We start from the raw sequence: 12,063 nt of genomic DNA, 5'->3' as shown, positions 1-12,063 counted from the left end.
TCAAGAGAGTAAGGTACTGGCACGAAAAACAAAAAATACAGATCGATGGAACAAGACAGAAAGCCCAGAGATAAAACCATGCACCCATGGGCACCTTATCTTTGACAAAGGAGGCAAGAATATACAGTGGAGAAAAGACAACCTCTTCAATAAACACTTTGCTGGGAACACTGGATAGCTTCATGTAAGTAATGAAATTGGAATACCTCTTCACATCATACAGAAAAAGAAATAAAAGGAATCAAGATTTGAAAAGAAGTAAAACTCTCACTGATTACAGATGAAATGGATCAAAGACCTAAATTTAAGGTCAGAAACTATAAAACTCTTAGAGGAAAACACAGGCAGAATACTCGTTGACATAAATTGCAGTAAGATCCTCTTTGACCTACCTCCTAGAGTAATGGAAATAAAAACAAAAATAAATAAATGGGACCTAATTAAACTCTTTTGCACAGCAAAGCAAACTATAAACAAGATGAAAAGACAACCCTCAAAATGAAAGAATATAATTGCAATTGAAGCAAATAACAAAGGATTAATCTCCAAAAAATAAAAATAGCACATGCAGGTCAAAGTCAGAAACACACACAATCCAATCAAAAAATGGGCAAAAGATCTAAACACACATTTCTCCAAAGCCAAACAGATGGCCAATAAACACATGAAAAGATGCTCAACATCACCCATTATTAAAGAAATGCATATGAAAACTAGGGCTTCCCAGGAGGTACAGTGGTAAAGAATTAGCTTGTCAATACAGGAGACACGAGAGACATAGGTTCCATCCCTGGGTCTGGAAGATCCCCTGAAGTAGAAAATGACAACCCATTCCGGTATTTTTGCCTGGGAAATCCCATAGACAGAGAGGAACCTGGCAGGCTACAATCCAAGGTGTCCCAAAGGAGTCAGACATGATTTAGTGACTAAACAACCACAACAACACATAATAATGCATATACATGGAATCTACAAAAATGGTACTGATGAACCTATTTTCAGGGGAGGTATACAGACCAGAACTGTGGACACAGCGGAGGAAAGAGAGGGTGGGACAGATTGAGAGAGTAACACTGAAACAGACGACCATGTGTAAAAGAGATGGCTAGTGGGAAGTTGCTGTGTGATGCAGATACCTCAACCTGGTGGTCTGTGACAACCTAAAAGGGTGAGACGGGGGCAGGTGGGAGGAAGGTTCAAGACGGAGGGGATATATGTATACTTACAGGTGATTCACGTTGTCATACGGCAGAAATCAACACAACATTGTAGAGCAATTATTCTCCAATTAAAAACAAATTTGAAAATTAAAGCTTACAGGGTAACTTCAAAAAATTGGATACACACAAATACATATAAAATAGATACACAAGTCCTACTGTATAGCACAGGGAATTTATTCAATATCCTGTCATAATCTATAATGGAAAAGAATATGAAAAAATACACACATGAATAACTGAATCACTTTCTTGTGCACCTGAAACTAACACAATGCTGTAAATCCACTGTTTCAATAAAAAATAAAATTAATTTAAAAAATAGTCCAAATCAGAAAAAAATCTTTGAAAAATAAATAAATAAATTCTGGGGTGGAGCCCAGCTCTGTCCTTTGACCACTCTGTGGTGTCTGCCAAGTCCCTTCGTGAATCTCAGTCTCCTCATCTATCACATGGGGTAACACCAGCATCCTCACCAACCTTAAGGGGTTGATATGGAGACTGCTGTCAAGAGGACAAGACGGACCACGGGCAGCTGGCAACGGTACTTGCTTTGTCCATGTGCTGACCTATCACCAGACCAACACCCCTGGTATTCTCCAACCCAGCCCTAGTCCTGAGGGATGATCAGTTCAGTCGCTCAGTTGTGTCCAACTCTGTGAACCCATGAATTGCAGCACACCAGGCTTCCTTGTCCACCACCAACTCCCACAGCTTACTCAAACTCATGTCCATCAAGTTGGTGATGCCATCCGACCATCTCCTCCTCTGTCATCCCCTTCTCCTGCTGTCAATCTTTCCCATTATCAGGGTCTTTTCTAATGAGTTAGTTCTTTGCAATAGGTGGCCAAAGTATTGGAGCTTCAGCTTCAGCATCAGTCTTTCCAATGAATATTCAGGACTGATTTCCTTCAGGACTGACTGGTTTGATCTCCTTACAGTCCAAGGGACTCTCTAGTGTCTTCTCCAACACAACAGTTCAAAGCATCAATTCTTTGGTATTCAGCTTTCTTTATAGTCCAACTCTCACATCCATACATCACTACTGCAAAAACCATAGCTTTGACTAGACAGACCTTTGTCGGCAAAGTAATGTCTCTGCTTTTTAATATGCTGTCTGGGTTGGTCATAGCTTTTCTGCCAAGGAGCAAGCATCTTTGAGGGATGATAACAGGTGTTATTTGAGAAAATAAAAGTTTTTTCTACTTTAAAACTACATTGGCAGAATGCAAGGTTAATCACGTTTAAACCTGTTCCTCACTGAGGATTTCTCAGAGACTGTAATGTCCTGTGAATCTCCATGAGTGCTTTCCAAACAGTGTCCGAGAGGCCCTGAGGGCTTGCACATCACACCCTCTGCTGGAATGCTGTATTAGATAACACGATGATCCCTGAGTGGAGAATGAAGGTGTCAGACTTGGTGTCCCTTCTGATGTTAATGCTTGGATCACAGGAGACTGGAAGGACAAATGAGTTAATTTAACCAATGAAGTGTTAATGTGGGGTTACAGCCTAGAAGACAGAATGTTCCTGATACCAGAAAAACCCCAGGAGAAATCCCCGATGTGCTTGATGAATCTGACCAAGATCTCCCAGAGTCACTAATGCCCTTCCAGAGTCCACACAGGCCCCTGAAAGTCACATTTCTAACAAGAATCCTCTGTGAGCATAATTCTCAGAGATCAGCTGGCCCATAGGAAAGGCCAACACTGTAATAACAGACACTCAGTTCAGTCACTCAGTCATGGCTGACTCTTTGCGACCCCATGAACCTCAGCACGCCAGACCTCCCTGTCCATCACCACCTCCTGGAGTTTACCCAAACTCATGATCATTGAGTCGGTGATGCCATCCAACCATCTCATCCTCTGCTGTCCTCTTCTCCTCCTGTCCTCAATCTTTCCCAGCATCTGGGTCTTTTCAAATGAGTCAGCCCTTCGCATCAGGTGGCCAAAGTATTGGAGTTTCAGCTTCAGCATCAGTCCTTCCAATGAACACCCAGGACTGATCTCCTTTAGGATGGACTGGTTGGATCTCCTAGCAGTCCAAGGGACTCTCAAGAGTCTTCTCCAACACCACAGTTCAAAAGCATCAATTCTTTGGTGCTTAGCTTTCTTTATAGTCCAACTCTCACATGACCACTGGAAAAACCATAGCCTTGACTAGATGGACCTTTGTTGACACAGTAATGTCTCTGCTTTTTAATATATTGTCTAGATTGGTCATAACTTTCCTTCCAAGGAGTAAGCATCTTTAAATTTCATGGCTGCAATCACCATCTGCAGTGATTTTGGAGCCCCCAAAAATAAAGTCAGCCACTGTTTCCCCATCTATTTGCCATGAAGTGAAGGGACCATTTTGAGTGTATTCTACCACAATAAAAATGGGGAGGGGACAAAAAATAATACACATTAAAAACCTTAGAATAGGACTTTTGCCTTGGTCATTCAATTTTTTCCATTCATTTGTCCATTGACACCTGGGTTGTTTTCATACCTAGACTATTGCAAGTAATGCTGCAATAAACATGGGAGAATAGACATTTCATTGAGATAATGACTTGATTTCATTTGGGTATACTACATACAAAGAAGTGGAACTGCTAGGTCATAGAGTAGCTCTATTTTTAATTTCTTAAGGAGACTCCATACTGGTTTCCACAGTGACTACACCCATTTACATTCCCACCAATAGTGCACAAGGGTTCCCTTTGCCCTACATCCTCACAACTCTTAAAATCTCTTGTTTCAAAATAAACATTTTCACAGGTATGAGGTGATATCCTACTCTGGTTCTGACTTACATTTCCAGGATGATCAGTGATGTTGAGCACTTATTCATATATTTCTGGGAAAACTGTATGTCCTCTTGGAAAAAAAAGTCTAGGTAGGTCATTTACCCAGAGTGAATTATGGTATCTTACAGTGGAAGAACTCAGTGTTGGGCCCAAAACCAATGCTTTGAAATGATTTATTGCCTGGAAAAGTGACCCCAAATACTGCTACTTAAAAAAAACAACAGTAGAAGAGTAACTACAGTTGAAGTTCATCTTATTTGTAAACATAAACATGTACAGAAGAGGGAAAACTAGAAGAAAATATTAACCCATCAAAGAATGTACAGTGCTGCCTCTGCGTAGGGGATTATGAATAATTCTGAAATTCGTTTTTTCTCCTTTTGTGTTTTTAAGCTTTTCTGGAAACAACTTTTATAACTGGGAAAATCATTTTTAGAGAAATGTACATCTAAGGGAAAAAGTAGGAAAGGCATGATGGATAAGAGGTCCTATCTCAATTCAGGTGAGAGCTGAGATATTAAGGACCTTTAGGGTAAATGAATTTCTTTGAGTTAAGTGGTCCTCAACTTCCTACACTGACTGAGTCCCAGCCTTCCTGGTAGATGTTGCCCTCCCTGCCAGCCTCAAACTCTGCGCACCAGGTCACTGTCCTGCTGATCGGGCCAAGGTGGCAGCCAGAACTCTGATCCATACAACTTTAAGGTCTGAATGGAGGTCCAGAGGGAGAAAATCAACCCTGTCTCCTTTTGCCTGGTAATAATTTCTGCAGTAAAGCTGTCAGAAATTACTGCTGCATCTCTCGACTGAGAGGGAAGGGAGATTCTGAAAAATATTCAAAGGACAGGAGTGGTAAAAGGAAGTAATGACTACCTCTGTCCCACGGCAATTTCAAGAAGCACAGCAGTTTATACATTTTGTCTGTGTCTAGCCCGCTGCCTGCATTCGTTGATTTTAGTGACTATAAAAATCCCATCCAAGGGCTTTCTAAGCTTCACTGCCAACAGCAGTTCCCCAATCCTATTTCCTATTAGATGTCAAGTTCTTCCATCAGGAGATCTAGATTCCTCAGGGTTTCCAAGAGCCTAAATGTTGCCCTGGGAGTGGGGCTGGGGAGGCGAGAGGTGGCTGCCAGCTCCTGCTTGGCTTCTCTGCTCAGAGTGGAGGCAGCTATGAAAATCCCTATTTCCAAGATCACTGGTCATGGGGGTGAGGGTAGCAGATGCTCAATGACTAGTTTACAAATCTAACTGTTTAACAATCTGAACTTCTCTTTGGTACCAAGCCCTTCTCTGTCATCCTTTGACCCAGGCTTCTGGGATGTCCCACTTCATTTATTCATTTCCACTCATCTATTCATCTCATTTTCCACCGAGGAGAATTTCATGGAGAAAAATCAAACCCTAACAGTGATTTTTGTCTGGAACACCTTGGAGCTCCCTCAACACCATGTGGCTGCAATTCCAGGTCAGAAATCAGAATCTGGCTAGAAGACCCAAGTTGCCTCCTCCGCAGTCAGCATCTTGGCTGGTGACGGTTGTTGGGCCCTGGACGGACCACAGAACATCTTTCTTCCTTGCCTATGAAATAGACATGGAATGAATCCTCTCCTGCCTCCTCGTGGAGGAAGCAGCGACACTTAGTCAGTTAGTTGATAGAGCAAGTCCCATAGAGCCCAGCGGTACCTTTGGAGGAAAAAGACATAGACTATGGGGTTGATGCAGCAATGTGCATATGCAATCACCTCTGTCACTTCAATGGCCAAGTCCAGCTGGCTGCAGTGCTCACACAGGGAATCTTGGAAAGCAGAAAGAAAGACAGTCAGATTGTAGGGTGTCCAAAAGAGAAAGAAGGTGATCATGATGGCAAAAATCAGACATATGGCTTTGGCCTTCTGATTTCGTATTCTGTACAGAGCCTTTAAAATCAGTCTGCAGCAGACGATCAAGACCAATAGAGGCAATATCAGCCCCAAGATGTTCAGTTTCAGAGCCAGGAACTGCTTCCACCTTCTGGAGCTTTCAGGAGGAAAATGAAGATCGCAGGTGTAGTGTGTGAACCACCACTCAGTCTTAGAAAAGTGGAAGCCGGGGATAGAAGCCAAGATGGCCAGGACCCAGATGACAATGCTGGTGATGATACCAAAGGTGCGGGTACGAAAACTCCGGGGTGTCCAGATGAAGTTAAACAACACAGACATGTAAATGGTCAGCAGCATGATGAAGAAGATCTCACTGTACAAGCCCACAAAGAACAGCCCAGAGAGCAACCTGCACATGGCCTCACCGAAAACCCAGTCATCCTTCACCTTGTAGTCGATCCAGAAGGGCAGAGTGAAGAGGAAGATGAGGTCAGAAATGGCCAGGTTGAGGAGGTAGATGTCAGATACCTTTTTGAACCTCTTGTATTTCATGAGGACTAGGAACATTAGGATGTTGCCGATCAGGCCTATGACAAACACCACCGAGTACAATGCGGGCAGCAGCTGGGCCCCAGAGGTCCTCTCTTCTACCGTGTCATGCAGGGTCTGGTCCCCATGGTCGTATTCTGTGGTCACGTCATGGTCTTTTGCTGTGGTTGAAGTTTCCATGCTGGCTTCTGCCACGGGTCAAGGGAAAGGTTTCTGTGTGTATCTGCTGTTAAAGGCAGTGGGCTCTGGACAACAAAAACAAGGCAGTGAGTATACAGCCTTCACCCCTGGACAACTGTTTACCGAGTGCTGACTGTGTACACACCCTGTGGGGCAAGGGAGACCCAGGCCCTCTGGACTTGATGCAACCCGGAGTCTACCACACGAACAAACACGGCGTGCACACATCGCTAACTCGAGTGCTCTGGCAGTGAGTGCTCTGAAGGGGACGTCCAGGGGAGGGAGAGCGCAGACAGGGGCGGACAAGCGGAGGCCTCACGCATGTTCCCGACCAAGGCTTCCTGAGAGCTTCCTGTGGACTCGGCGCTGGACTCAGTGTTAAGCAGCCCTTGAAATGGGTACCACGGTCATTCCCCGTTTTAGAGCTGAAGGCGCACACATCGGGGGCAGTCAGGACACAAAGCTGCTGAGAGCAAGAGCCGGAGCTCAGACCCAGGTGTTCAGGCCCGCTCCTGAAACCCCCTGCCCCTCCTCCCCAGTCTCAGAGCAGTGACTCTGCACTGTGGGGTCCCCAGAGGAGGCCGGGAAGGAAAACAGTTCTGGCTGAGAGTCAGAAACTTGCTGACAGATCTTTCTGGCAGATTCTCAGCCAGGGGTGATAGAGTGCCGTGGGGGCAGGTCAATGTGAATGTTTGTTCGGGCATCACAGACACAGGGACGTCACTGTCATTAGGTAGGCAGGGCCGAGGATGTACTGCGATCAGAAAATCACCAACAGTGCTGCCGTAGTGAGAGCCTAGGAGGCCAACCCATCCCCCGGGCTGACCCGGGTACTCTGAAGGCCTCCTGAGACAGCTGTGAGGAGGACTCAGGAACAGTCCGGGAGCAGTTTGGTGACCTGGTAAGGAGAAGATGGGGCTATAGGGAAAGAAAGGCTCAGAATAGCTTCAAGACATGGAGTGTCACAAAGTGACCGAACACAGGTCAGTATTCTCCTAAGTTTTTAGATATTTTTAACTACAGTTGCCTCAAAACAAAAACAAACAAAAACCACTAGATAGTCTGGCTTTGTAGAACATCCCCAGCTTCTTCTTTTTAGCACTCTTTTCCATTCTTTACAATCACTTATTGAAGAACTTCCCCAAGGGAGGAAGTTTTTCGACTAACCTGCTGGTTCAGTGGTATCAGATAAGCTAACCTACCTCTTTGAACCACAGTTCCTCTCTAGGGAACTTATCCTTCATCCTAGTGAAACTAATCCTTCGTTTGCAGGACTATTGTTAGGCAATGTCTGACCTTTCACCTGGAAATTGTCAGGTCCTCAGTAAATATTAGGGGACCTCATTCCCTGCAGATGCCCTTCTCCGAGGCCCAGCACCACCAGGAATGTCCCAGGTTTCAATCCTATTCTGGCCAATGTATCACACTCCCTACAGGTCTGTCTGTAGTTAATCTGGAAAATGAATTCTGCTTGAGAGTGATGGACATTGACAGTCCTTTCCATCTGCACTGCACTGTGAAATTTCCAAAACGCTGCCGTCAATCTAACTGATTTGACCTAAACATCGATCAGTGAAGTAAGTGGTACCTACAGCATAATTTCCATCTAAAATCTTCAGACTCCAGTGCTCCTCCTTCCACAGTGCTTAATGAATGTTTCCTGCTCACAGAATTCATGTTTCTGCAGTGGCATTGTGGGATTAAAGCACAGGGGGTAATGTTGGTCCCCGTGACTGTGGGGGTGGTCCTTTCCCATCAAATCCGTCCCTATGGCTTCCTCTCCCATCTCTGAACTTGCATACACCCGGTCAAGTCTCTTTCCAGAGAAACCCAGGCTGCCACTCACTAAACAAGCTGCGTTGGCAATCTCTGGTTTCTGCTGCCACTGCCAGTGCAGACAGCTCCGTGGGGCAGTCAGCACTTCTGGGTGGGTGGGTTCTCAGGCTCACTGTCTGCAGTGGCAACACGGACGGCAAGGGGTGGAAGGCTGAGCCTGCGAGCCCAGTTTCTGGAATTCTGGCAAAGGTGCTTCTTGGTTCATCTACTTCAATAGTACATGAAATGAGAAATTCCAGGTGTTCAAGCTGGATTTAGAAAAGGCAGAGGAACCGAGATCAAATTGCTAACATCTATTGGATGATAGAAACAGCAAAAGAGTTCCAGAAAAACAGCTATTTCTGCTTTATTGAAACAAAGCCTTTGACTGTGTGGATCACAATGAACTGTGGAAAATTCTTAGAGAGATGGGAATACCAGACCACCTGACCTGCCTCATGAGAAATCTGTATGCAGGTCCAGAAGCAACAGTTAGAACTGGACATGGATCAACGAACTAACTCCAAATTGGGAAAGGAGTACGTCAAGGCTCTATATTATCACCCTGCTTATTTACTTATATGCAGGGTACATCATGTGAAATGCTGGGCTGGATGAAGCACAAGCTGGAATCAAGATTGCCAGGAGAAATATCAATAACCTCAGATATGCAGATGACACCACCCTTATGGCAGAAAGTGAAGAGGAACTAAGGAGCCTCTTAATGAAAGTGAAAGAGGAGAGTGAAAAAGCTGGCTTAAAACTCAATGCTGAAACAGCTAAGATCATGGCATCTGGTCCCATCACTTCACGACAAATCGATGGGGAAACAATGGAAACAGTGTCAAACTTTATTTTTTTCGGCTCCAAAATCACTGCAGATGGTGATTGCAGTCATGAAAATAAAAGACACTTTCTCCTTGGAAGAAAAGCTATGACCAAACTAGACAGCATATTAAAAAGCAGAGACATTACTTTGCCAACAAAGCTCTGTATAGTCAAAGCTGTGGTTTTTCCAGTAGTCATGTATGGATGTGAGAGTTGGACTATAAAGAAAGCTGAGCACCAAAGGATTGATTCTTTCAAACTGTGGTGTTGGAGAGGACTCTTGAGAGTTCCTTGGTCTACAAGGAGATCAAACCAGTCCATCCGAAAGGAAATCACTCCTGAATATTCATTGGAAGGACTGATGCTGAAGCTGAAGCTCCAATACTTCGGCCATCTGACGAGAAGAGCTAACTCATTGGAAAAGACCCTGATGCTGGGAAAGATTGAAGACAGGAGGAGAAGGGGACGACAGAGACTGAGATGGTTGAATGGCATCACTAACTCAATGGATCTGAGTTTTAGCAAGCTCCAGGAGTTGATGATGGACAGGGACTCATGGCATACTTCAGTCCACGGGGTCGCAAAGAGTTGGACACAACTCAGTGTCTGAACTGAACTGGAGGTAAACCATGTCAACACTGCCAGGGGCCATCTGAACAGAGTCACCTTCACACCCACTCCCACCTTCAAGCAAGATCACTATTTCCCCACTTCTTGGGCACCAGAAACAGCTCCTGGGCACGCTGTCCCTAAAGGGAGATGGACTGGAGTGAGGCCCTGGAGGCGACACCCAAGGAGCATGCCATGCCACGTGCCAGTCTGTCTGCAGCCTGCTACTAACGTCGGCCTCAGGCCGTTGCCCCAGTGGTCCAGCGCCAGCATCCTTTATCCTGGGAGTTGGTGAAGCCTCTGGACAGACAAAGGGCCGTCTGTGGTGGTGGAAGACACCAGGCCTGGCGGGGTGCAGGAGCTGGCTTCTTCTGGCTCATCAGAGCCAGCTGTGTGCAGCTGTTCTGCATCTAGCATGCTGGTGACTCAAAGTCAACCAGAATGGGAATATTGACACATGGGAATCGGCCAACACTAGGAATCAGGGCACTTTCCTCGGGAGAATTAGCTGATAAACACTTACCAGTGCATCCATGCCCTTCAGACTGAATAGCCTAGAGTTGTCCTGGAGCCAGAGTGGGGACTTAAGGGTCAGTGAGGGGCAGAGAGCCTGGTGGTCAGCTGTGCAAACTTCTTGGGATTTCTAATCCTGAAAGCCTGGGACCTTCCAGATCTACTGGAGGAAAGGCTGAAGTAGATACCTCCAAGTAGTCCCCCATGTTACTGCATCTTCAGAACAAAATTCTGACCTCCCTCTTCTTTAGAACAGAATGGATGCTCCCCCAGGAAGTCACGTGAATGGCTGCCTGCCTTCCGGGGGGTGAGATCCTACCTCCTCCTAAGACAGCACACAGTCCTAATTCTGAGTATCCTTGTGTCTAGTCCTCTTCACAAACTGCCTCTGTATCAAATCATCTTTGCACCTGCAATTGTTTCTCTGATTAATATTACCATTTTTGCTAAAATTGCTTCTTACAGCACATTTGGCCTGTGTTTCCATGGGGAAATTTGACCATTGTTAGTGTCTTGAATAACTGTCCGCAGAAAGTACCTTAACACTGGGATGACTTTCTTAATCACTCACCAGAAACCATTGTAAAAGAAAGCATCCTGTTTTTAGCAGAAAGATAATCTCCCCCAAAACAAAAAGAACACCCTAGTTTACGTCTGAGCATCCAGTGGTATAAATCCATGCATCCTCAGTATTGCTATGCAATTTGTTGCCTTTCAGAAACATCGCTGGGTCCTTAGACATCTGACTGGCCCTTGAAGAATTCCCCACCTCTGACGAGACAGACAGGTAAACGAGTCATGTCCTGCAACGAGAGGACTACAGTCTACCCTGTCCACGTGCCAACAACAGTACCCTCACTAGTAACTAACAACACAGAAAAGACAAGTGTCACTTACTCCGGTTTCAGAGGGCTGTGTCCGTGAGGCGTGTGTCTGGAGGACACTCCTCTCTTCTCCTGTCTGGACCACCCTGACTTCCAGATCAAGTAATTAATATCAGGAAGCAGAAAAGTAGTGTCTGGGACTTTAGAACTCCTCTGCCAGCACTTCTGGTAAATTGCCAGGCTTGCACACTAAGGCCACTAGACCTGGTCCGTTTGGAGAACCTTTCATTCCCGTCTAGGCATTTTCTACAAGAACATCCCAGTTGTGAGATGCCGCTTTGACCAAGGCCACCACCAGCTTGGTGGGACTCGGACCTCCGTTTGAGCCTAGGGCTCTTTGTTTTTTTGTGTGTGTGCAGCTTCCGTTTGTCTGGTGAGGATTTTGGTTTTGCTTTCAGTTCTGCATGCAACGCTGTTTTATGCCACGCATTGTGGCCATTGCTTCCTCTTCCACTTTATCTGACGCTCCCCCAGGGAAGACTCTGGCACACTGGTTGACCTATAGCAATGAATCTATCACTTAGAAGAATGAGATCCTACTATAGTTCTGTTTGACCAATGCACATTATTAAAAGTAATGAGAGGTGGCCTAAATTATTATTCTATTCTTCAGCTAGAATTGCTTTGTCACAGGAATGGAAAGGCTGGGAACCCTCTCCACTCCATCTGTGCTAGGCACTCTGGGCTCACTCCTGTGGGGGAACTGAGTCACTCTGCACCCCCACAGAGCATCTCTGGGTTTGTTTTCTTTCAATAGCCAAGCCAATCTGTTTGGAAGCCTTTCTCTAGAAGTTTTAAACTGTACCTCCT

General features: G+C 45.3%; 1 protein-coding gene across 1 annotated transcript; it reads right to left on the bottom strand.

The window, feature by feature from the left end:
- Positions 1-1,376: 1,376 nt before the first annotated feature.
- On the bottom strand, positions 1,377-11,618 carry LOC133046023 (C-C chemokine receptor type 1-like). The gene is made up of 2 exons (XM_061128811.1): positions 11,267-11,618; positions 1,377-6,669 (listed from the first exon to the last, which is right to left on the bottom strand). The coding sequence occupies exon 2, from the start codon at positions 6,602-6,604 to the stop codon at positions 5,654-5,656; it is 951 nt and encodes a 316-aa protein (XP_060984794.1). The 5' UTR covers positions 6,605-6,669; positions 11,267-11,618; the 3' UTR covers positions 1,377-5,653.
- Between the last annotated feature and the right edge of the window lie 445 nt (positions 11,619-12,063).

This window comes from Dama dama, chromosome 24, assembly GCF_033118175.1.
Source record: "Dama dama isolate Ldn47 chromosome 24, ASM3311817v1, whole genome shotgun sequence".
NCBI classification, from domain to species: Eukaryota; Metazoa; Chordata; class Mammalia; order Artiodactyla; family Cervidae; genus Dama; species Dama dama.
This window is presented reverse-complemented; position numbering and strand designations above follow the sequence as displayed.

Excerpts from the sequence above, each read along its gene's own strand:
- LOC133046023 (XM_061128811.1), bottom strand. The coding sequence starts at position 6,604 with ATGGAAACTTCAACCACAGCAAAAGACCATGACGTGACCACAGAATAC.